Below are 26,350 nucleotides of genomic sequence, written 5' to 3'. Positions count from 1 at the left end.
TTAACTGAAGTTTTCCTTTTATTCAGTTGTGAATAAAATAGCAGTCATTGTTTCATCCAATGTATCAATAATATGAACTCCAGAGATGAGTTTCTTAGTCTGCTGAACAAGAAGTTATCTTCTGTTGAAAGGATGTCCACTTTTCACTGTAGTTCGTTTTTATTTATGTTTTATTTTCCAAATAAACTGTTCAGCTAATGTCCTGACAGTCTATTGCCCTAATGGTGTACCTCTTCTATGATGCTATCACATAGCCATTTACTGTCACCATCACTGGAACATTCTCTAGTTTTGAAGAGGTGTTTAAAGTCCTGAGGGTAGATATCACATGGTTTCACTTTAGTTTCAATTTTTACTTCATTCATTACAGTCATTGGATCATATGGGGTCAATAAATGTAAATATTGTATTAGCAAGGCACTGCACCTCCCAAAATACTGGTTTACCATGTGAAAAAATATATCATAGTTAATAGGAGTTAAGTATTCTGTAAACAAATTTTTACAAAGAGTCATTTGAATGACATACAGGTTTGATGTTTTAATGAATCCTTATGAACTAGTATTCTGTTCTTGGTGTATGTCAAATGATGGAGAAGTTTAATCTCATAAGGTACTTGCCAATGCACACTTAACACATGATACAAGTTTGGATTTGTGGGATTTGCGATTAGTTTCTCCTATTGGCTTTCACTAATACACATATACAGTTCTACTTGGCCATATCTATATATAGAAGAACAAGTATACCAATCATGTAAAAGTTTCCAAAGTGCCTTTCTTTCATTTTTCAAAGGGAGCATTCCAACTACTTTAAAAGGAATATCTTCTCTTTTTTTTGTTTTGTTTTTTTGTACTGGAGATTGAACTCAGGACCTTGTGCTTGCAATAAAAGGAATATCTTCTGGCCAGGGATGTATGTAGTTCAGTGGCGCTGCTCCTGCCTGGCATGCACAAGGTCCCAAGTTCAATCCCCGGTACTGCCAAAAAAAAAAAAAAAAAAAAAAAAATATATATATATATATATATATATAAATAATAAAAATTTTAAAATATCTTTTGACCAAGAATTTGCTTTTATTCCCAAACTCGGAAAATTCCCTTGTGAAAGCACTGAATTATGATTGCTAGGATTCATTTTTAAAAAGTCACGATGGATCATTTCTAGTTTTCCATTCAGCTTCAAATGGACTAAGGACTTCAAATGTGGAATAAACTTTCTGTGACTTTCAAGCACAATCACTGAGGCACCAGTTTCAAGTAATGCCTTAGTCAAGATTCCAGGACCTGCATTACACTTGATGATTACATGGCGACATGCTTTTTCTCCCAACTGCAGGATTTCTGCCAAGGTCGCAGCCAATCTCGGGCTGATTATGGAACTCCTGGAAAGTAAGCGGCAATCAGATTGCTGAGATCATTCCCTATTCTCTGAAATCCTTATGCGACAACAGCTGTGGGAGGGAGTCATGAAAACCATGGCAGGGAACAGCCCCCAAATCCTTCCATAGCTGCTCCCGACCTCCAAAAGCAAAAGTGACCCACACCTGCCCAAACTGACAGCCTCTCAGGAAGCTGCATTTTGGGGCCCTACATCCTTGTCTCAAGGTCTTTCCCAATAATCACCCAGGGCCACTACTTCGGTGAATGTGAAGCACGGAGGCCCAAGTGCTACATCTCACCACCAGACCAGGCCAGGTGGAAGTAAATGCTACAAACCCAGAATATGATATTCTTATGCAGGTTCTTCGTTTGTTTTGTGGTGCTGGGGATTGAACCCAGCAGTTTTTGCACTGAGCTATATTCCAGCCCTTTTAAATATTTTTACATTTTAAAACTTTTGAAACACCGGTCTCCCTAAGGCACTAAGTTGCATGCATGGGCTCAAACTTGCGGTCACCTTGCCTCAGGCTTCCAGAATTCTGGGATTACAAACATGCACCACTACATCCAGCTCTCATGCAGTTAAAACTTCAGTGTGCATCATTCCCTTGACAAGCAGGTTAAAAGCTGATTGCTAGGTGCCATCCCCCGAGGTTTGCATTCAGTGTGAAGGTGCACACCTGAGAATTTGCATATCTAACAAGTTCCAACTAGTGTAAATGTACATAGACTGGCAGCATGAACATCACAGGACAACAGAATTCCCAGGCCTCAGGCCACACCTAGTAAATAAGAATCCCAGGGTAGTTTCCAGGAATCTTTTGCAATAAACTCCAAGTGACTGTAATGCACTCTAAAACTTGAGAACACTGCAACACAACTAGTAATTTGCTGGAACATAAACCACAACTTCCTGTTTCAGTGACTACCTCTAGTTGTGTAACACATGTAGTTGGGTCATGATCCTTAGGAGTCTATCCCCCAGAAGAGGCTTTTATCCTTTTTGGTGTAATACTTATAACTATGCCTCCACAACTCACACACCAGAAAGCCTTGGTACACTGGGAGACTGGTTAGACTGAGGGTCTGTCTGCTCTGTAGCTGGTGGGGTCCTTATTAACTGTGCAGGTTTTCTAGCTTATTGAACTTAGCCTGTCTTCATGATGAGGAAACACGTTGAGTGGCTGGTGGACTAAGGAAGTGAGTTTAGAGGGATCATCCTTGTGCTATTCCCAGACAGAAGGACTACATCCAAGAAGGCAGGCTCTTGAGAGCCAGCAGTGGCTTTCTGTTACATATATATATTTATTCTGTTATATATATTCTCTCTCTATAGTTTTATAATTATAATATATAAAGATATATAATATATTATATATAATATATTGTTATATATAGATATATATTTATATCTATATATAATTTACCTATAAAAGTTTTTTAAATTAAAAAAGAGAATATTGCAGGGCTGGGGATGTAGCTCAGTGGCACAGTGTCTGCCTGCCAAGTGTGAGGTCCTGAGTTCAATCCCTGGTACCAAAAAAAAAATATTGCAAACAATATTCATAGCAATATTATTCACAATAGCCAGGAGGTAGAAAAATGAATAGATTAACAAACACAATATATATGTACAATGGGATATTATCCAGCCTTTAAAAGAAAGGAAATGCAGATATAAGATTCAACATGGACAAAGCTTGAGGATATTATGCTGAGTAAAATAAGTCACAAAAAGATGAATCCACTTATATGAAGTATTTTGAATATCAAATGCACAAAAATGGAGTAGAATAGTAATGGCTAGAGGCTGTAGGGAGGAGGAGATGGTTGAGATGTTTAGTGGATTTCAGTTTTCCAAGATGAAAAGTTCTGGAGATTGTACAGCAGTGTGAATATACTGAACTGTACACTTAGTGTTTAAGATGGTAAATATATTTACTTTACCACGATTTTTAAAAATGTTCAAGAAACACCATTTCCTAGAATGTTAATTAGCATGTATTTTCTTTAAGTAGAAGTAAAATACATTTGGGAAACACTGGGCTGAACAAAGTGAGATATCTTGAAGTTGACCAGGCATTGGTGGTGCATGCCAGTAATCCCAGCACTTGCGAAGCTGGAGGTGGGAGTCAAAAGTATGAGGCCAGCCAGGGCTACATAGCAAGTTCAGGGCCAGTATGGACTACATAGAGAGACTGTCTCCTAAACAAAACAGCAGCAACAAAACAGAAAAAAAGATATCTTGAAGCTGATATTATACTCTTGTCTAAATATATATTTAATTTTCCTATAAAGTTTTTAAATGAAGAAAAGAATGAATGCACATATCCATAAATGAAATACAAAAGGTGTTTCTTTGTAAGGGATCTTGTCCCCTTCCAGCAAATAATGCATAGTTCAGTACAGAGACTGCTGACATGCTTGAACCAGAGCAGCATGACAGGGACCACGAGGCTGGGGTCAGCAGAGAGAATGCTGATGTCCTGTCTGACTGGTGGCTACTTGACTCTGAGCCCCACAGTCGGGTGGACCGTGAGGCCTAGGACCCAGAACTGAGGCACAAAGACACCAGAGTGAAAGAGGCTATGCTTTGTCAGAGAGTCATCCTCCTGGGATGCAAGTGGCAGCACAGCAAAGGCTGCCCTTGAGGGACTTCCCACAGCTGGGTGGCCATGGACTGCCCGCGAGACAGCCCCAAACACAGGACTGCAAAGCCTCTGCCCAGCACTGCCTCCTGCCCATCCCTTTTCCATTGCTACTCCTAGGCTTTGGCTTTTGCTGATATTTCTCCCTCTACCTTTTCCCTTAACGAAATTCTGTGTGTTTCTTAAAGCCATCTAGGTAAGGGTTGGAAACTATACTTGAATCAGAAGTGGGTTTGAATTCTGGCACACTGGTGCTCACTCTGGGCAAGCTTTCTGTCTGGAAATGGAGTTTCTAGTGTATCATTCTGGCTTTAGTTCAGTTATATATGATAGGAAATGCAACACAAGGTCCTGAGTTCGATCCCGGTACCAAAAAAAAATAAAAGAAAATGCAACATTTTCTTGCTGGATTATATAAGAACATTTCTCTCAAAAGGACTCAAACAGACCAGGGTGGTCAGGGAACTTCTCAACACGATCAGACCAATCGGACCAAGGCTTTTTTTATTTTGCTGTCTGTGGCTTCCACCTGCCACAATCTTTGTATTACAAGCATAAGGGAGGAGGAATAAGGAAGGCCTGCCATTATTATTATTATTGGGGGGGGCAGGGTCTCACTTTATAGTTCAGGCTGGGCCTGAACTCACTATGTAACCTTGAACTCACAAGATCCTCCTGCCTCTAGTTCTCGAGCGCTGGGATTACAGGCATGTGCCACCACGCCCAGGTCCCTTAAATTAGAGGATGTTTCTTGAAAGTTTCACATGGTTCTGCCTAATCTCTTTGGCCAGAACTTAATTTTGTGGCCATAACTAACATGAAGAGAAGCTGGGAAATGAAACCTTTATTGCAGGCAGCCCTGTGTCCAGTGAGAATTGGGGTACTCTATTTTTGAAGGAGAACAAATTGTAATCTCATTTCATGAATGGTAACCGCTTTGTAGGATTGTCTTGAGGATTAAATGAGCCAATGATCTGATACCTAGGCTATAATAAGAGCAATAATTTGCATCTGTTACTATTATGACTAAATACAGCTCAGCTCATGCCATCTCCTAAGAGCTTTTCTTTATCTCTTTGTTTCCAAGTACTTTTTCCTTTCTCTGAACTCCACAGTTTTTATTCTGATTTTGCTGCTCCCTTTCCCATGGCAGGGATTGAATCCAGAGCCTCACACATGCTAGGAAAGCATTCTACAGCTCATCTACAACTCCAACCCTCCTGTCCTTCCCTCTCTTTCTTCCCTCATTCCTTTTTCCTTCCTTTCTTATTTAATTTGTGGTACTGGAGTTTGAACTCAGGACATTTGCACCGAGCTACATCCCCAACTATTCTTCTTTTTGAGACAGGATCTCACTAAGTTCCAGGCTGGGCTCAAACTTGGGATCTTCCTGCCTTAACCTCTCAGAGTGCTAGGATTACAGGCATGAGCTACCATATCTGTCTTTATTTTTTTGAGTCAGGGTCTTGCTAAATTGCCTAGGTTGGCCTTGAATTTATGGCTCTTCTATCTCAGCCTCCCAAGCAGATAGTCATAAGCTTGTACACCCACATCCACTTGGCATTTGCTATATTCTATCTTCTATTTGTATAGGTCTTATGCTATTTCAGTTAGATGCTGCCTGTTACAAGAAAGTTCATCTCAAATAGATACAAAGGATTATTCTGTCAAAAGTGGTAGTATAGGCTTCAGGTGTAGTTGATAGGGACTGTATTTCCCTTTCTCTAATTCTCTCAGTTCTGCCCTCCCCACATTAGTTTTCTTTCAAGGTTTCAGAAGAATGTAAGCAGCCCAGGAAATTACTTATTTCCTTGCTTATATCAAAGGAAAAACATTTAAACATGGAGTCTATAACTTTACTCTGATTGAGTCCTGCTCTCCTGTGAGCCACAATGGTACAAGGCAAATTAATGAATAAAGACAGGAAATGAAGCTTATAGAAGAAGCTGGGCCTGATCAGTGCTGCTCTGGTCAGCAGAGAAAAAGGTACCTTGAGCTTACCACACCTTTATTTGGTACAGCATTGGGAGTAACAGATGACTCAGCTGTGATAATCCTAAAACAATGAGGAATTTATGCTGATGAAGATCCTAGGTCCAGGAAGAACTTTTGTTGATTAGGAATTTGTCTCTCCCCAGGTGAAACCTTTCTCTTACTACTCAGTTCTCAAGGAACCAGGATGTCTTTAGCTGATGCAATCCTGCCCTGGAGTGTCACAGCATCATGGGATCACTGAGGTTTTAGCTGTGACCAGAGGCAAAAATGGAGTTATGTGTCTACATGCCATAGCCAGCCTGTAGGCAGGAAAACTAGGCCTAATCATAATTTGTGAAATTATTTTTCCTCAAAATAATGTATGACATTGGACCATCCCTAAACTAGTAACAGCAAGCAGGAAAAAGCCATATAGTGGGTTGGACTTGGCCATCTGATGTAACAAGAACCAGGAGATGATCTGTTTTGCAGCTGACGGCAGGATCAGTCCCAATTGGACCACATAGCTTCTCTGTTTGGATGGTTTTCCAAAGCAAAGTCAGAGGGAATGAATGCTAGATGGGCAACCAATGCAAGCCCACCATACAAGTCAACTAGACCCTGAACACCCAGGCTGAGATGGTCTTTTTTGTTCACAGTATCTAGGATAGTGTGTTGTCACATTTGCTAAATTCATGGGTGAGTAATCTTGACAGTGTAGATGGCTGGAGGGGAACCATTCTCCAGTATACTCTGCCAGTTGGTAAACTGATTAACTAGTACCAGATCCTTTCCTTCTGTTGGGGGCATAAAGATTTAGGAGGAAGGAGCAGGAGGGAAGTGAGGTGTCAATCCAGAAGGGACCAAGGATGGCTGGCCTGGCCCCGTGGACCCACACCCAAATGAACACAGAAGCTGAACCTCCAGGAAAAGAGCTTCAGGAAGATCACTGCCCTGGGCCTCCCACCCTCAGTCCTGTGGACTGTTGGTGACTTTTTTGTTGTTTTGAACATTATGAATGTGGATATAACGAAGCCTTGTTCCCAACCATGTCATGATTTCCAGCTGCCCTTTTCACTTCTATTCACAGAAAAGGTTTCATTTCACTCCAGGGCTGGGAGTTTCCTGGGGTTTTTGATTGATTTTTCTTTCCGAAGCTCTCAAGTTGCCTCTGAGAACACACACGGCCAAGCTTTGGAGAGAAACCTGCTCCACTGCTGGGCCAGCTGTCTTCTGATTCCTAGCTACCTGGCTATCTAGGTCTACAGGTTCTCTTTGTAAGGAAAGTGTGCATTAAAATGCTAAGTTAATTTCATTTTCTGAACCAAATTCTGCCTTCTTGGAAACACCCACCCCTACATCTAGACGATTTGGCAAGAAGTTTGATCCGTCACAATTGCAGCCACCCACTATACACCCTCTCTGAGACTGAGAGGTAAAGCTCTTTTGGGGCTAGGCAGTGGGACAGCCTCTACCCTTCTTCACTTGAGGAAGACTTGACTATTATTTATAATGCCGAAGCCATCCCCACAGAGACAACAACTGTTTCCACTTAGGTCACCACACACCATCTAACCTGCAAGTTTATTACTCTTAACTGGTGCCTCAGCCTTAAATGCTACCAAGGTGCCCTCCTCTGACTCTCCTCCTGGGTAACAACCTTCTCATGGATTGTGGCAAGAGGCAGAAACTCTTAAGTACCACTGTCCAGGGCTCTGCCCCTTCCTTGAGCTCTTCAGGTGCCTGCTTCACAACCCTCTGCATGACTGTGTCTCCAGAGCTTCTTGAAGTCTGAGCTTGAATCTATATTCACACGGCCTTGTCCAAACTCTGTATTATGCCCCCGTGCCTCAGACCCCTCTCTCTGCATCCACTTGGTCTCCAGCTCCTACAGCACCTAGTCACCCTAAGCCAGTCCTCCCAAAATCCATCACTTGTGTACCACCTCAGATCGAGCCCCCACTGCTCCTCACCAGCATCCCGTCCCGTCTCTGACAGGCAGGCGGCACCCAGTGCGATGAGGCAGGGCTGCACGCGGACGTCCGTGGCTCTTACGCGGGGCCACCATTGCCACGAGTCCGCGCCCGCGCCCGCGCCCTGGGAGTCAGTGGGCCCGGCCGCGCGCACGCTGCGAACTTGGGCACAGCACCCTCTCACCTCGTCCCACCTCTGTAGGCCCCTAGGTCCCTGACTTGGGTCCGCCATCCTGCCCACAATGTTAAGAGTAGGAGAGATGTGCCATCTCCACCCTACGCGCCTCTCCTGCCACCCCCCACCCCCCCGCCCCAGTACGTGCTGTCTAGACTACCGCAGGGCGTTCCACACTGTCGCTTCCCCCAAATTTGGTTACTTACCGGGCACCTCCCCTGGGTATCCCAGTACCTGGTCTCCTTGCACCCCATCCCGCGTAGCGGGCCCGACACCTGTGATCTCTCGTGAGCCATAATCTCACTCCTCAGCCCCCGCGCGCCCTCGAGTACCTGGGCGGGATTTCGGGGCCCTACCCCGTCCCGCCCGCGTTTTGTCTGCCGGCTGCCCGCGTGATGCAATGGCGACCCGAGACACGGCCTCTCGGCCCCCAGCGCTCCGGCCACAGCTGGGAAGGAGGAGCCCAGGGGGCGCTCTAGCTCAGTTGGCCTAGGAGCTTCCTGGTTCTGACAGTGCGCAGTCCTGTGGATCCCGACGGTTTTCTTTTTCCTCAACTCAGCCGCGTTCTCAGAATGCGGAGCGCACGCCCAGTGGGACGCCGCACGCGAAGCCCAAGTCTCCTTGCAAAGGGCCGTCGCCGCACGGCTGCACCTCGGTGGCCGAAGTCCCAGGCTCTGTGCGGAGCAGGAAAAAAACCCAAACAAACCCCAAAACCCTCGTTGCTTCTCCACCGGCATTTCCGTGACAAATTGACGAGAACTTTCCCTTGTAGGTCTGTGAGGCCTTTCCGCGGGCTCCACCGGGAGTTTGTTCAAGACAACAAAAGCGGTCATTCGAGTCCCCAGCCCCGGCGCGGACAGGCGGGACAGAAGTGAAACTCCGCGAGTCAGTGCGCCCGGGCGAGCGGGCCGCCCCGCGAGGCGCCGCCCCCGGGCCGCGGACGGTGCGACCAGGAAGGCGCAGCCGGGGAGGAGCTGCCGCGGGCCGGCCCTGCGCACTTCCCGGGCCGGCCGTCCGGTCGTCCTTGACCGCTCGGCGGGCAGCCGTGGGCCATGGCCGGCGGGGTGGCAGGGCCGGGGGCCGAACGGCCGACCTTCACGCGGTGCTGGGACCCGAGCACCCTGCGGCTCGCCCACGGCTATGGTCCGCGCAGCGTGCGCGAGCTACGCGAGAGCGAGTTCGGCCGCCTGGCAGGTGAGACGGCGCGCGGCTCGGAGAACGAACACAGAGGAGCTTTTGCTCCCTGTGGGAGCGCACCGTGTCGTTTGGGGAGCGTTTTGAATGGAAAGAGTAGGAGGGATGTGCCCACCTGTCCGCTTCGTGGACGCAGCTGCCTGGGGTCCCTCCTGCGACCCCAAGATCTCTTGCTCTTTTTGTTCCCTGGGCTTTCCAGTGGGGCAGGACCGACTTCGTCCCAGTTCAGCTTCCCTACCCCCTGCTGCTGCGAGACAACACGATTTTAAAGGTCGGACAGCAGCCAGGGTTGCAAAATGCTGCCTGTCCCCTGGCCGCGACTGCTCTGCCGCCGCCGAGGGCAGCTGCAGCGCGTGGGCGGCCGGCGCGGGGTCGGGACGAGAGGCTGCGGTCGCCCGGGAGGGGCCCTCAGAGACCGCGCCCCGGGCTCCGTTGGGGTGGCCCACTTGCAACTTTCATTTTCGAAGCTTCATTTTTCTCTTTTCTGCGGTCGGAAGTATCCTTCCGAGCTCTTCCTACCTCGTTTCTCCGGGAGACTTGAAGATTAGCGATCTGTGAAATTTGAGCGTTAAGAACGGGACGAGCCTGTAGGTAAATTGGACTCGCAGGGTGCCATTGAGTTCCGCGAGGCGGCACCGGCTGATTGAGCTGAAATCAAGCCCCATCTGGCAGTGGCCGACCCCAGCCCATTGGTTCAGGTTCGCAACTCCCGTGTGCAAGAGACCTTGAGTCGGGGCTTCCTTCGTGAAGCCTAAGCCTCAGAGCTGCCTGCCCGATACTCAGGGAGGGGCAACAGGTGAAGCGGACAGTCGCCGTCCAGGACACCTGGTATTACTTGTTCCTCTTGATGAACAACTGGTGAGTGTTCCCGTTTTCGGCATAGCTCAGCACTTTCAGTCATTTCCTCACGTTTTGAAGGATAATTTTTTTTTCCCTTCAGGGGTGGCATGGACTGTGGTCTTCTGCTTATGCGGTTCCCGGCTCTATTCAGGCACGGAGCGTCTGGAGGGAGGCAGCGGGCCTTTGCCTACCTCTTTGTTCCCCCCCTAATCTTCCCTGCCCCCTGTCCGAATTATGGCACTACCGCCTGCTGGAGACAGCCCCTCGGCCCTCTACTTTCGCTGCCTCTTTCTCTCTACCTCTTTCTTTTTCTTTTCTTTTCTTTTCTTTCTTTCGTTGTTTTTTTTTTTTTTTTTTTTTTTTTTTTTTGGTACCGGGGATCGAACTCGGGTCCTTGAGCTTGCGCAGCAGGCGGCGGAACCACTGAGCTAAATCCCTGGCCCTCTCCCTCTTTCTTATTATGGAAATTTCCTACCATACAAATAGTCTGATGCCGTGAACACACAGGTGCAGGGAGAGGAGCCCCTCCATTCTTTTGAAGCAGAGCCCAGCGCTTGTATCATTAATGGGTTATTATTTCAGCACAACACCTCCTTAATCTCCTAAATCCCCTCTGCCTCTGATCCCTCACACCCACCACTGGCTGCCCGCTCCCCTCAACACTACCCTGTGAAACCGAGGCCTACTCAGGGGCCCTCCTGACTTCCCTCAAGAACAGCACCTTTTCTTCTCAAGTGCAAAACAGTCCTGGCAGCCAGGATTCCAGCCTGGCCCGCAGCGCCCCTTTCAGATCTACTGTATTTGTTGTAGTGTTAGGTGTGTCCTCAGCTATTTAGTGCAACTTGAACCATTTCCTCCACATTATGGGTGAAGAGGACTTTTGTGAACTAGACTGCCGCCCCCGCCCCCCGCCCTCTGGGAGCCTTGGAACAAGCTCACTTTTTACTCACAGAAAAAAGTGAACTGGAGAGATGTGGGAAGAACAAACCAGCCAACCAACAAAAATAACACCGTATAGCCCTGTCCTCCATTTTTCCATCACTCCTCGAAGATTTTCTGCAAGTTTGAACATTTATCTCTTAAGTGGTGGTTCTGGATGAACAAGAGCTTAATCTTTAAATATTGAAATGTTTTGCTTAACCAGTAGGGTGGGAATTTCCTCACTTTAGTGAAGTGAGTACATTGAGTATATAGATTTAGTTCAAGTCCTTCTTGAAGCCTTAGGCTTCAATTGGTAACCACTTAGTCTGTGTGAACCAGAGAATTTTCCGGGCATGTACTAGTCAGTTTACTTGTCTCTTGGAAAAATACCTGGCACCCACAATTTAGAGGAGAGATTTATTTTGGCTCACAGTTTTTAGAGGATTCAGTCTGGTTGGTTGGCTCCAAGGCTGAAACAGCATGGCAGAAGGCATGATGGAGGAAGGGGGCTCAACCCATGGCAGGCAGAATGCAGAGAAGAGAGGAATTCAGGACAGGAGTACACCCTCCCAGGTCACACCCTCTGTGATCCACCTCCAACCAGGCCTCACCTCATGAATGTACTAATCCACTGGTAAATACAGCATCCCTTCATCTGATCACCTTCCAGAAGCCTCACCTCTGAACTCTGAATATAAGCAGTTTTAAGAGGCATTTTACTTTTTTTTTTTTTTTTTTGAGACAGGGTCTTGCTATGTAGCCTAGGCTGGCCTTGAACTCACCGTGTAGCCCAGGTTAGCCTCAAACTCAAGGCAATAGTCCTGCCTCAGCCTCCTGAGTTCTGGGATTACAGACATCCACCACCACATCCACCTTAGGGGTCATTTTAGATCTAAACCATGACACAGCATGACCAAGAAGACACCCTAGAATTATCTGTCTTGAAGATCTAATGTCATTTGGCTTTGGAGTTGTTTGCCTGCTTCTCATAACAGCTAAAACTGTGGAGTGATTTCTGTGTGTCAGGCACTGGACCGAGTGCTTCTCCAACTTCCTGGGTTCTCCATTGCACTTTCAGCTTCATTCTCATAGCTTTACATGCTGCCCTCTCAGGGAAACACTGAATGGCCTCCCAGCCCTTCTTATGAAATCTAGGTGAAAGCCTCCACGCCCCTGTAACTGTTGCATTCTGAATTCCTTTAAAACTGGGAACATGTGGATGATGCCAGGGTCTGTTGCCACTCAGACAGTAGCCAGCCCCATCATGGCTGCAGAGGTCTCTAAGCGCAATGAACCAAATCCCAGGGAACAAATTCCCTAAACTGCCATTCTGAAGCAAGGTGTCCTGGGGCTCTCTTCATGCAGTCTTTCACTTTTCCACTCTTCAGTCTGTAAAAAGTGGGATCTTTCAGGTTCCTTCCATCCCTTCAGGGCATCCATTGTAAAGTACTTGGCTTCTTTTAATACTAATCTTTTCAGCAACCAGGGTCCTCTGCTCCAGCTTTATGGGGCCCAACTTTATAGGAGCTGAGCTTCCTTTTTGGTGAAACTCAGAACTTTTAAAATCACCCAGCTGTACTATTTGCCCTTGATTCTCAATGTAGAGCTGGCAAAGTCCCCAACAGTACCCATTCCATAGCCTGAATGTTGGGCTGCCTTGAAAATTCCTCTGCCAAATTAATTAGGCTACCACCCTTAGTCTCCCACAGTCTCAAGACATGAACAAAATGACATATTTTCTGCCACACATGGTCTGGAGTTCAAGTGCCAATGGAGTCTTTGTTCCCAGCTGAAACCTGGGTCTGGTCTGTACCCTCTTTTTATCAGCATTTTAGTCTTCTGAGCTTCAACCAGAATCTCCCATTAAGATGGGCTGATAGCATCCTAGGGTTGCTTTTCCAGTCAGTATCTCCAAACTTTTCCAGACTCCTTCCACAAACCACTTTCAAAGGCTCTGAACCACATAGTCAGGTAGTGTCACAGGAACAACCCCACTCGTGGTGCCCAAATCTGCCTTAGTAACATAATACCCGACACCTGAAATTTAAAGGAACGGTTTGTTTTGGCTGATGTTTCAGTTCATAGTCAGCTGGCTCTGAGGCAGGATAGCGAGGCCCAGGCACATGGCAAAGGAAGAGCAGCACTTTCTTGGCCAGCTGAGAGAGTGAAGGGAGGAGCCTGGGAGGGAAATAAACCCTTCAGCCACACCCTCAGTGACCTGCTTTTTCTGACTAGATCGAATTTCCTAACAGCAAATCAGTTATAAGCCCCATAACCCAATCACCTTCCAGAAGTCTGGCCTATGAGCACGTGAGGCATTTAGGGGACATCTAGGTAAGCCTAGCCTAGGCAACTTAGCAATTTCTGAAAAACTAAAAATGTTTAAAAGGGGCAGAGGTTGGGGATGTAGCTCAGTGCAAAGACCCTGGGTTCAATCCCCAGTACTGCTAAAATAAAATATAAGGTAGGATAGTGGTGATAGTTGTACAACATTATAAAAAACTAAAAACCACTGAATTGTGCACTTTAAGAGTATGAATTTTATGGTATATGGATTATATAAAATTATATAAAAATTATAAAATAAAAATTCATCTTACACAGCACAAAAATACTTAAGTGAATGAAAGTATAAATGGATCTATTGACACTGTATGTCCTTGAAACAGTATTTCAGAGTTTGTTCCATATCAGTAGTATAAAGTCCTAGATGAGTATATAAAAATTCTTTATTTTAAATATATGTTGATAGACATTTGTTTTTAATTTTTCCTATTACAATGTTTCACTGACTATCCTTATGTATAGTACAAGTAATTTCGCAAAAGGATGGGTATAAATTGCTAGGTGAAGAAGTGTCTGCATTGTAAAATGTGACTGATCCTGCCAAATGGCTTTTCCACAAGGAAGCTGTACCCATTCTCCCTCCTGCCAATCATGTGCCAGCAGCTTGTTGCCCCACACTCTCACCTCTAAGGCATCCAACCTTTTGAAAATCTCTGCCAGTCTGGAAAACCACAGTATCTCACACTCATCTAAATGTGCATTTCTGTCTTCCGGAGAGAGACTGGAAGGATTGTTCGAACCCCATTTCTCTGAAGCTGTGTCAGCTGTTCTAGGCTTGAGGGCCGTGGAGCAGTGCGGGAAAATAGAATTAGGGCTCACCCATCAGGGAATGGCTCAGAACCTCTGGAACAGGGTGTGAGTCATAGTGAGAAATAGTTGTAACACTGTTTATTGCAAATGTCTGCTGGATGTCTCCTCCGTGTGGGATGCAATTCCAGGATCTTAAGAGAACTAGTTCATCAGGAAGGCTCCCTTGCAGGTCACTAAGCAGAAGTGCAGCTCTTCATTGTTCATGCTTGGATGTGGAGAAGAAGCATGAGTCAAGAGACTCGGGGAAATCAGTGGGCTGGTGTGATGTTGAACACATAGAATGGGTACTGGGTGTGCTCACACAACCAGCTTTAGGCAAAATGTTTGGGAGACTGTGCAAAACAACTTGCAGCTTTATTTTTTTCATTTTCCCTCCAGAAACTGTCTACCTTGATCATGCAGGAGCCACCTTGTTCCCCCAAAGCCAGCTCACAAACTTTACTAAGGATCTCCTGGAAAATGTTTATGGTAAGAAAAAAAAGTACCACACCAAAACTGGTTTTAGCTAACTACTGTAGATACTGCTGCTAAGTCTGTGTTTAGTGATGTTGTATTGATAGATGGAGACCACACTGAGCACACAAAGCTGAATAAGCCTCATGTCAGATAGGGGGTCAGGCAAGTGCCCAGGGTCATTTTATCATACACACGTGGCTGGGATGGAAGGGTCCAGCTCAGGCATACACAGGTTACTCCCAGAAGGGGTCGGTGTCAGGAAGGGCACAGAGGTTTAAAGGTGCTGTGTTGGGTGCTGTGAGCAACTTTGTACAGTGCAGAGGGTGGGGCAGCGGAAGAACATTCATTCACTCCATAAATGTTTATTGAGGCACTATGGTGTAAGGGGCACAGTGATGTAAGGGGAGCAAAATAAGCATGATCTTTTTCTTTGTGGACTAGTCTATAGTTAGTCCTGGAAGACAAGATCTTAATCAAGGGATTGCCAAATAAAAGTAATTACCACCTGTGTGAAGGTCTGTGACTAGAAGGTATTTGGCACCGTGAGAGTCTGTATCTGCAGTGACAGTGGGTTGGCAGTGTGTGTGTCAGGGAAAGCTTTATTGGAATGAAGCAGATGCCAGAGGATGAGCCAGATTCCACTAGGACGAGAAGAGAAGGCAGATTCACTAGGAAAAGAAGAGGAGAAGGTATGCAGGCGGTGGTAACCACGCAAGCCAAGGTCCAATAGGGATTTCAGGAAATAGCTCAGGTCCACCGAGGGAGAGGAGGGTGGGAGAGCAGGTGAGGGGCAGGCCTGTGCAGGGCATCGTGGATGCTCTGAAGAGCTCCAACAGTATTTTAGGAACAGTGGGCTATCACTGAGGGCATCAATCAGCAGCAGAACTGTTCAGGGGGTAACTTTGGAAAGGGAGTTTGAAATAATAGCAGCTGTTATATTTGCAGTGATAATAGTGATTAGTACCATTCATCAGCAACTCACTATGTGTCAGATACTGTCCTGAAGCCTTTACAAGTATTGTCCTTGTTCATCCTTACAACAACCTGATAGATACAGATTCTGTTATTACCCCAATTTACAGGTGACCACGTGAGAGGATAGGTAACTAACCCAAGGCTACACAGCCAGGACGTACTTGAGCTGAGGGCAGCTGGGGGTAATTTGCCAGGCAGTTTGACTCCAGAGCCCAAGCCCTTATTCTTCCCCACCCCAGCTGCCCCTGGCCCTCATAGTTGTGTTATGCTCCACTGAGGCGTTTGAACCTCGGCTCTGGACAACCGGTAGATCTTTAAATCTGGATAAAAATTAAAGAGTTAAAGTCGCCACATTACAGAGATACATGCATACCCATTTTTATAGTAGCACAGTTCATAATAGCTAAGTCTTGGAAATGGCTCATGTCCATCAGCAGATGAATGATGTGGTATTTAGAGTACTACCGTGGCATAAACTCGAGGCATTCATAGGTAAATGGATGCATCTTGAGGTCATAATAGTAAGTGAAATAAGTCAGACATACAAGCTTAAATATCTCATGGTTTCTCTTACATGAGAAAATCAAATATATCTGGATCTGCATCTATATAATGGATAAATAGGAAGTAGGGAAATCTTTTTCACACAGATGAGAGAACAAGAGATGAGGGAGCAGGAAAGAGGTGAGGAAAAGGAGATGGAAAAAACTGAAAAAATGAAAAAGCCTTTGTGAATGGGAAGGGGATGAAGAGACAGAAGGAGCAGGGAGGGAGAGGGGATAGTGGGTAAAAAAGAGGAAGAAAAGAATTAAGATGTGTAAACGTACCTGTACCAGTCCTCCACAATAAATGCAATAACTATGTGCTGCAAACACTAATAAAAAATTTAAAAAATAAACCTGCGGACATCATCAGGGAAGCTGCCAACTAGGAATTTTATTTTGACGTTAATCTATGATTTGCAAAGAGGCCTACAATTCTCCTTCTCTAACCCTTATAAGAACCATAATCAGGGGCCGGGGATTTAGCTCAGTGGTTCTGCCACCTGCCTCGTGAGCCCAAGGTCCTGAGTTCAATCCCCGGCACCCACCCCCCAAAAAAGAACCATAATTAGGCCAGGGATTTAGCTCTGGCGCCATGCCTGCCTGGCAAGTGCAAGGTCTTGAGTGCAATCCCTGGTACTGCAAAAAAAAAAAGAGAGAAAGAAAAGAAAAAGAACCATAACCATGGTGAAGCTGTTAGCCTGTGAGATGGCTTGGAGTTTCAGTTGGTCCTGATGATATAGGGCTAAAATCATAGGTGAGGAAAAGTGATGAGGACAAGTATCAAGTCCCACAGGTCACTAGCTGATGTGGAACAGGAATTGCTGGTCGCCATATTGGCCAGAAATCCCATGTGACCCTTCAGGGTGGTGTAGGGAAAAAATCTGGAAGGACAAAGGCCAAGCCTGCGTGAGCATGCAGACGTGGTCCTGCGCCTGAGAAGAGCGGGGTCAGGCCTTGCCAGAGGTCTGTGCTCATGTCTGAGAACTGAGTTTGGAGGGACAGCAGGATTCTTCAGGACGCACAAGAGGACATTAGGAGTGTGTGTGTGTGTGTATGGAAGTCAACAGGGGCAGGGAGGTTGGGAGCCTTTTGTTTCAAGAGTGGGAAGCTAAGGGTATGTTCCCTTCACACGTCTGGCGGAGGAGGTTGGTGTGATTCTATAGGAACAGTGCCAGCAGTGATGGAGGGAATGGTGGGTGGCAGATGGGAACTAAGAAAGTGACATTTATGGCTCTGTCTCCTGAGGTTGTGTCCTTGGTTCTTTGGAGTTAATAGATAGAGGCCCTGGCTACCTGGAGGGGAACTAACAGAAAAGTCTCTTGGCCTGGCTACCTCTCAGATAACTGCCAGCTCCAAACCTCTTTTCCTGGGTTCCATCTTATTTAATAAGTAAAAGGAGGGCTCCCAGCAGCTTTATTGAGTCATATTTTACATATCATAGAATTTACCTATTTCAAATATACAATTCAGTGTTTCTAGTACTTTTACTGAGTGGTCCAGACATCTCTCTAATCAGTTGGAACATTTGCATTCTCCCTCGAGATCCCTCATGCCCATTTGCAGTTGTCCCTATTGCCACCACACCCCAGTGACCCCTAATCTACCAGGTTCGGTATCTCTGTACAGTGTGGTGGCCATACTGGGCATTTCATATAAATGGAATCACACAACATATGGCCACTAAGTCTGTCACTTAGCATATTTTTGAAGTTCATTCATGGCATAGCCAGTAGTTTGTTCTTTTTTATTGCCAAATAATTGTCCCTTGTATGGATACACTGTATTTTGCCTATCTGTTCCCCAGTTAATAAGCATTTATATTGTTTCTAGAAATTGGCTTTATGACTAGAGCTGCTATGAACATTTGTGTGCAAGTCTTTGGATGGACATACATTTTAATTTCTTTTGGGTAGACACCTAGGAGTGGAATTGCTGGGTCATATGGTAGTTTTATCTTTAGCTTTTTGAGAAACTGAGAAACTGAGGGAGAGCATTTTGAAACAACACAAAAGGAGAAAACATAGTCATGAACCTGAAGTTTTGTCTTTGTAACCTGTCAGGTAATCCTCACAGTCAGAATATCACGAGCAAGCTCACCCATGACACCGTGGAGCAGGTCCGTTACCGGTGAGTGACAGGAACACCTGCCTGTGCTGGCCACCTGTGTGGACAGACTTCCTTCTAAGCATCTGCCTGCACCCCACAAAGATTCTGAGTAGGTTTCAGGAAAATCATTTTTCATTCTAAACCAATGCATACATGATGATAAATATCAGAGCCAGAGGACACAAAGGGGAGATTAAGTACAGAATGGCGTAGACAAGAAGCCCAGGTAGGTAGCTGTCACACAATTATTTAGAGTGAGTGAGAGCGGATAAGGAGATCACAAGGAGTGACCTGAGTTCCAAGGTCTTGTTTTCAGAAAGAAAAACAGCACTCCCTCTTCGTATCCCCCTTTTTTGTTTATTTCTTTCTGAGACGAGGTCTTGCTAAGTTGCCCAGGCTAGTCTTAAACTTGTGTTTCTCCTTCCTCAGCCTCTTCATAGCTGGGATTTCAGGTGTGAGCCTGATAGCCCACTCTTTTAACAAGTTGCCAAATAGCTTGTTATATATTTTAGCATGCAGTAATTGGTTTCTGGTAATTAATTTCCAGGTGGTATCTATAGTTACCCGAATCAATACAACTGCAAGTTATTTCAGATTGGAAAATGATAGTGTGGTGATAGAGTTGCCAAGATTAAAAGTGGTGTAAAACAGGTTGATGACTTGAAACTTATGATACTAATGGGGAGGACACACCAAGGAGAAGGTGTATACGACCAACATCAGGGTCATTGTAGATTTTTATGTGTCCCATTGGAGATGGATTCATCTCTTCCCATGACTTCTACCTGAGCCCTAACTTCACAGCTGTGGCAAAGCTGTCTTACTTTTCTCATTGCTGAGACAAAATACCTGACACCCAAAGTAAAAGGGGGAAAGGTTTATTTAGCTCACAGTTTGTAGAGGTTTCAGTCCATAATCAGCCAGCTTCAAGGCAGGGTGGCTTGGCAGAGGGGCATTACAGAGGAGAAGTTCCTGGCAAGCAGAAGACAGCAAAGGCAAGCGAGGGATCTTAACAACCTCTTCCTGTCCCATTTATCTTATCCAGACTATTTAGGGTGAGTAGCACTCACACCCTTAATCCTAGTGCCCTTGAGCCTAGCATTGCACCATGAATCAATTCCAGCGTCACACACTGTAGATCCAGCCACCTCTGAAGAAGCCCCACCTATGACCCCTTGAGGCTTTGGGGGGGGCGTGGTATCTAGACACAGGCCATAACACAAAGCCTATCTGGATTTTTCCTAGCTACTGGGGTAGATATATTCTGCCTAGTAGAAGTAACCTCTGAACAGCGTTGAGACCCTGGCGCTGCCTGACATTCTGTTTCTTCCAGGGTTCTGGCACATTTTCACACCACGCCTGAGGACTATAGCATGGTTTTCACATCCGGGAGCACGGCTGCCCTCAAACTGGTGGCAGAGGCCTTTCCGTGGGTGTCCAGGGGCCCAGAGAACGGTGGGAGTCAGTTCTGTTACCTCACTGACAACCACACCTCTGTGGTGGGCATGAGGAAGGTTGCTGAGGCCAGGAATGTCACATCCACCCCAGTCAGCCCAGAGGACATGTGGTCGGCAGAGGAACGAGGTGCCTTGGCCTGTGAGCCCGACTGCCAGCTTCCACACCTCTTCTGTTACCCGGCTCAAAGTAACTTTTCAGGAACCAGATATCCCCTCTCTTGGATAGAAGAGGTCAGGTCCGGGCGGCTGAGCCCTGCGAATGTGCCTGGGAAGTGGTTCGTGCTGCTGGATGCAGCCTCGTATGTGAGCACCTCACCTTTGGACCTCTCGGCTCACCAGGCAGACTTTGTCCCCATCTCCTTCTATAAGATCTTCGGATTCCCCACCGGCTTGGGTGCTCTGCTGATCAATAATCGTGTGGCTCCACTACTGAGGAAAAGCTACTTTGGAGGAGGGACAGCCGCTGCCTACCTTGCGGGGGAAGACTTCTACATCCCGAGGCCTTCGGTGGCTGAAAGGTAACCTCAACATGAGGGTGGCTGGTGGCAGGTTGGCATGTGTCACCTATGGGATTATGCCAGGGGCGTCTTAGCTGAGAGCTAGGGGAGCTGATTGATGCTGGCAGGGACAAGTTGGCAGCAGGGCTCAGGTCTGGGAGGCAGAGGTTGGTTGGAGTGTGCCACAGGCCGCTCGGTGATCTCTGCCCCCACGTGTGGCTTGCTCCAAAGTGGTGGGAGGACTAGCCCTGCAGATAAGAGCTGTGAGCAGAGATGAAAAGGCACAGGGCTTGGCCCCACAGCACTGACTTTAAAAGATGAGTCTTTGGAGCAAATGTGAACTCAATAGCAGCACCCTCAGTTCTCCAGTAGCTGGAGCCAGCTCTCCTTGTGCCCTGTTAGCAGGAAGTAGGCTGAACCAGAGGCCCCCAGACCTATAGAGCAGCATCCATGGGAAGGTGAGGGAAGGTGCCCTCAAACAGGCTGGGGGCACGCTGGCTTCACTGGCCCATACCTTTGGTGGTGAACCTATGTCACACATGCTGTGGAGGGGACTCAGAGCCTTGTCTGTTGGCATGCGAGCCAAGTGCATGAGTTTTTTCAAAAGTGAAACCTCAGTATTCAGGTTTAATTGCAGTGTTGACACTGTGCAATAAATAAGTGGATTTTGGGTTGCAGTTTGGGCACTTGGTCTCTAAAAGTTTTGCCTACTGTTCTATACCTTTACTCAGGCTGCAGGGCAGCTGGTGGGGGTTATGCCAAGGGCTCTCCCAGATGGTGATGGCAGCACTTGTCATATTGAATATGAATGGCAGGTGAAATGGTCACTAAGCAAGGTTTCTCTCCTTCTGTAGGGGCCACCGTGAGGTTGAGGTAGAAAGCGAATCACCCTGCTGGTGCCAGAGAAGGTCTCGGCCTGAGGGGAAGGCGGCTTAGACCCAGTGCAGCCTCAGGGTCCTGCAGACAGGGCCATGCCTGGGGTAGAGTCAGGGTTGGCTGTGCATCTGCAGCCGGGCTTCTGGGAGGTAGATCAGCAGCCGGGGGACGTGTGGCTTGGTCTCTGCACCTCATGGTTTTCCTGCACAGTGAGGGTGGTGGTACCATCCTTTTATAGCTAATATAGGTGAAGCACCAGGAGAGAGTGGGCATTGATGCATGGATGAGACAGTTTGCAGTCTTTTTTTTTTTTTGGTACCGGGGATCTTGCTTGGGCTCTTTCGCTTGCACACAGCAGGTGACGAAACCACTGAGCTAAATCCCCGGCCCTTGCAGTCTTTTTTTCAAAAGGACATTTCCATAGTAGGGAGATTCTAAAACAGAAATACTAATGTGACATCTTTTAAATCCATGTGTGATAATTTACTGTGTAATATAACCAAGCAAGAAATGAATGATCGGCACAACATAAGTAAATCAAAGGCAAAACAAAGAGAAGCTACAAATTTAATTTGGCCCTAGGATCCTGAAGGCCAGGAGAAAGCCACCTTGTTTGGGCCAGGGCATGGGTGGGCTGGGCTGGGGTAGACTTCTTTGCTTTGATTTGGGTGGATTTCTTTACATACAGCTTGTGCCACACGAAGACTCCCAGAAAGCAGAATATATTCATGTGGCGTTATAAGTCAAACTTTTTTCTTATAAACTTCAGACTAGAACTCAATGTATAGTACTCGGGCTGGAGATTTAGCTCAGTGGTTCTGGCGCCTGCCTTGCAAGTGGAAGGACCTGAGTTCGATCCCTGGTCCACCCCCTCCCAAATCAATATATAGTACTCAATCCAAATGCTTACTGAACATGTGCCTCAACCTTGCTCTTAGACTTTTTGTATTTTATAACTCAATGCAATACAGCCCTTGATAGAAACAAAAAGGCTTTTCTCTTTTTGTATGAGAATTTTAATTAATTACTAGCACATAATTATTTATTGATGATTAATAACTTAAGTCATTATTAGCTATAATATTTAGCTTATTAGTGATTACTAACTCATTTGTGATTTATCAATTAATAATTGATTCATGGTTGAATCATGAGTTCTGTATGTCTATTACCATTAATTTTTTTCAGATCATTTTTTTATTAGTACATGTTTCTTTTTTATTTTATTAATGCATGTTACAGTGCATGAAGTTTACTTTATTTATCTTGGGAAGTGGGTATATGTACATAACACAACTTCTTTTTTTTAATCCCCTATCCACCCACCTTCCTCCCTCCATCTCCCTTTCCCCATTTTCGTTCTTGTTATTATTCTTAGCTCATGTTTATGACATATACTTATATTCTTTGTGGGTATTTGATTCTTGAGCATAGCATATCTTAATTCTTCTTTCTTCTCCCTCTCTCCTCACCCTTGGTCTCCTGGATCCCTTTCCATTTGCAAGAGATCTATCCTCTTGTCTCCTTCTATCCATCCTTTGTTGTGCTCTTTTTACTTTTCTATACTCACCTGAGAGATACCATATGGTATTTAAGCTTTGTGTCTGAGTTATTTTACTCATTATATTTTCCAGGTGCATCCATTTTCCTACAAATGTCTCAAATTTATCCTTCTTTATAGTTGAGTAGTGTTCCATTAGACACCATGTTTTCTTTATCCATTCATCTGTTGATGGGCATATGGGCTGTTTCCAGGATTTAGCTATTATGAATAATGGTGCTATAAACATTGGCATGCAGTATTGCTGTAGTATGATGTCTTTGACTCTTTTGGGAAAATACCTAGAAGGGGAATAGCTAGGTCATTCTTTGAGAAATCTCCATACTGATTTCCATAAAGGTTGTACTAGTTTACATTTCCACCAACAGTGTAGTACATAATGTTTACATTTATTGTGGGGGGTTGGTACATGTACATAATACATCTTAATTCCTTTTTTACCCCCTTTCCCTTCCCTTCCTTCTCCCTCTATCCCTTTTTTTTTGTACATGTTTTCATTACTTGTGTGGATTAGTTTTGTGAAGAAATTAGCATTGCAGTAACAATGTTTTAAGCACATCTTGTTTCTAGAGCATTAAAATACAAAGTATAATGTTTCCATTGAAAGCTTTAACTTGCCTAAGGCAGTTGCTGGTCACCATTCCTGTGGATGCTTATAGAAGCCTCCCCCTCACTGTTACCTGGAGGTCTGGGCTTTCCCAGGGGGCCCAGCAGTCTCCTTAAGACCAGAGCACATCACATCTTCTCACTCCTCTGTGCAGAGTCTTCTAGAACGTGGAGTCTCAAGGGACCTCTCCTTCTCTGTCTCCTGCCTCGGTTGCCTGGTCTGCTGTCCCTGCAGTATGCCAGGTTTTCTGCTGCCCAGGGCCTTGCCTGCACCCTCTCCCTGGAGTGCTGTTTCCCTTGGAAACTGTCATCCTAGTCCTTGTGAACATTAGCTCTTTCCCTTATCCTGACTTCCACGTGGCCCTGCTTACATGGTCCTGAGTGGACTCACCCTGCCCAGCCACCCTCTGCTTATGCATCTTCATTGCACTTTTTAATAGTCTGGTGTGTTGTTTCCTTGGTTTCTCTGTGTCTATTTGCTAGATTTTATTCCTTGTTTCATAGAATGTAAGGCTATGAGGGTAGGGATTTTGTCTATCTTGTTCTGTGCTGCATTCTTAGTACCTAGGACAGTGCCTGACTCACAGTAGGTGAACAACAAAGACTTGATGATAATTCTAATGAAATGCAAAACTAACAATCTGACAATCAGGATGGGGTGCATCTGCAATATTAACCGTGTAATTTTCACCTAAATCGTTGGATCTGTACACTTTGGAGCCAGGGACTCTTGTCAAGAACTTCATAGCTGCTTCGCTGATCGCCCTGAAACGACGCCCTGTTATTGGTGCCCTCTTGTGGTCAGAGAGCAGATTTCAAGAGCCTGTCACTCGAGGCTTTAAGTCCAAATCCTTTCTCAGACAGCGAGGCGTCTCTTATTTTGTCAAACTGGTTCAAGGTGGTAACTGTCTTTTCGGGCTCTTTATCACTCTGCCACTCTACCTTGGAAGTTTAAAGTAGTTCTGGAAAGCTACAGACCTACAGGTCAGGGCCAGACGCAGCCAGACGGGTTTTCTGAGCAGTGTTTCACAAGGAGGCGGAGGGTGGCTATTGATAGATGATCATTCTCCCTGAAATCAGATGGTCATTACATGCCACACAATGCACAGGGAGTGTGGTGGCCACAGCTTGACCTTGTTCCACTCCTCCCACACTGCAGGTTTGAAGATGGCACCATCTCATACCTTGACGTGATAGCCTTGAAGCATGGATTTGATGCGCTGGAGCGCCTAACAGGTCAGTAAGCCTTCTCACCCTCAGGGAATTAGCCTTCCTGAGCCATGTCCTCGAGGGCGTCCTGGTATGGGTGTGTTTCTATTTCTTTTCTTTTCTTTTTTTTTTTTGATACCGGAGATAGAACTCAGGTCCTTGTGCTTGCAAGGCAGGTGGTGGAACCACTGAGCTAAATCCCTGGCCCTATGGGTGTGTTTCTGATGAAGGAGATGATGTTTGTACAGGGAAGTGAGTGGCACATACCGGTAGTAACTGGACATGGAGTGTGGCTAAATCTGATTTGAATTATCATCAAAATGAATTATCAGAGCAAGGAAAAAAGGAAGTTATTGTGGGTTTCTTGTTTGTTTGGGTTTTTTTTTTTGGTACCAGGGATTGAACTCAGGACCTTGTGCTTTCAAGGCAGGCAGTGGAACCACTGAGCTAAATCCCCAAAAACATAACTTCTTATTCCTTCCCCTCCCTAGCCTCTGGTGATCATTAATATACTTTCTGTCTTGCCTGTTCTAGATACCTTATATAAAGGAATAATATAGTGCTTGCCCCTTTATGTCTAGTTTATTTCACTTAGCATAGTATTTTCTAGATTCATCCCTGTTGAAGTATGTATTCTTAATTGTTTTTTGTAATTAAAGTGATTTAAATATTAAGAAAAACAAACAACAAAAATGATATTTTAAGAATAAAGTTGTGTATTTTTGCCATCTGCTACCAAAGGGTCTAAATTATCTGAATTTTTTTAGTAATATTTGTGTACACACGTATTTATTTAAAAAAGAGGATGACAAGAATTCCTATAGAAAAATTCTATATAAACAGCAATAATGAACTATTTTTCACTACCAAAGACTTAAACCTTTGTCATATGGGCAACGCTGTACCATTTATATGAGTGTTTAAAGTCATCAATCTGAGGTCCAGGATGACCAGTTATGATAATCTTGTTGTCTTAAAAAATGAGCAAATGACTTTCCTGTGAAGTTCATGACTCTGCTTTTCCCCTTGGTGTTGAGGTGGCATGGAGAATATTATGCAGTACACCTTCATGCTGGCGCAGTATACCCACACCGCCTTGTCCTCTCTCCGCTACCCCAATGGAGCCCCAGTGGTGCAGATTTACAGTGACTCAGAGTTCAGCAGCCCTGATGTTCAGGGTCCAATCATCAATTTTAATGTGCTGGATAATGGCGGGAACATCATTGGTTACTCTGAGGTGGGTTTGCTTTTCATCTTGCTAACATTTATGCAACGGAATTGCTCTTTTCTGGAACTTGGAAACCTTTCTGAGCCTTGAAATTTGCAGTGAAGGCCTCCGTGCCCCTGGAAGTAGCTGTGATGAAGTGCACACACTGCTGGGGAGCACTGGCCCTTACTCACAGTCTTTAACTCTCAACCACACAGTTCTAGCAAGCCTGGTTGTGTATTTTTTCAGCCCTTTTTACACAGGTAGAGTGGCACATTTTAAGTTGGAAGAGAGAGGCTGATTCTGCTGTTACCAGTGGAATAGGTGACGGCTTGCCAACAAGAGAAGACACCCCAAATTAGGCCAGACAGAAAAATAGTGTGGTCAGAACCACAGCTGAAGTAATTTTGGATACAGACAGCCTGGCACCCCAGTGGTGTATCACCATGTTGTAACAGCATTTGTCAGCAGAGCGCCTTTTCTGTGAGAAGCAGAAATGGTCCACAAAAGCCTCTAATCTGCCTTAGTTCACAATTAGTTCAAAGGACCTGGTGGGTTGGCTAACAGTGGTTTCTGCATATATGCACACTAC

The 26,350-nt window shown here is 45.6% G+C and overlaps 2 protein-coding genes and 1 pseudogene across 6 annotated transcripts in view; 1 reads left to right on the top strand and 2 right to left on the bottom strand.

The window, feature by feature from the left end:
* Positions 1-1,161, bottom strand: LOC147830115 (dimethyladenosine transferase 2, mitochondrial pseudogene; annotated as a pseudogene).
* LOC106010301 (uncharacterized) lies at positions 1,057-10,247 on the bottom strand. The gene is made up of 4 exons (XM_013076013.3): positions 10,182-10,247; positions 9,625-9,798; positions 8,359-9,315; positions 1,057-1,384 (listed from the first exon to the last, which is right to left on the bottom strand). The coding sequence occupies exons 1-4, from the start codon at positions 10,245-10,247 to the stop codon at positions 1,292-1,294; spliced, it is 1,290 nt and encodes a 429-aa protein (XP_012931467.3). The 3' UTR covers positions 1,057-1,291.
* Mocos (molybdenum cofactor sulfurase) overlaps positions 9,205-26,350 on the top strand; it is a 46,684-nt gene continuing 29,538 nt past the window's right edge. Inside the window, exons 1-6 of one of the 5 annotated variants that reach the window (XM_004855231.3) lie at positions 9,205-9,346; positions 14,642-14,731; positions 18,300-18,366; positions 19,679-20,320; positions 24,502-24,578; positions 25,589-25,788. In XM_004855231.3, the coding sequence (XP_004855288.1) occupies positions 9,205-9,346; positions 14,642-14,731; positions 18,300-18,366; positions 19,679-20,320; positions 24,502-24,578; positions 25,589-25,788 (1,218 nt within the window). Of the gene's footprint in view, positions 9,347-10,059; positions 10,205-14,641; positions 14,732-18,299; positions 18,455-19,678; positions 20,321-24,501; positions 24,579-25,588; positions 25,789-26,350 lie in introns of those variants that run through there. The other 4 variants (XM_021236686.2, XM_087193299.1, XM_021236687.2 and 1 more) reach the window with 4 other exon arrangements.

The sequence above is a fragment of the Heterocephalus glaber genome, unplaced genomic scaffold, assembly GCF_053883595.1.
Source record: "Heterocephalus glaber isolate CG9 unplaced genomic scaffold, H.glaber_assembly_v1.0 deba00000331, whole genome shotgun sequence".
Taxonomy (NCBI): domain Eukaryota; kingdom Metazoa; phylum Chordata; class Mammalia; order Rodentia; family Bathyergidae; genus Heterocephalus; species Heterocephalus glaber.
This window is presented reverse-complemented; position numbering and strand designations above follow the sequence as displayed.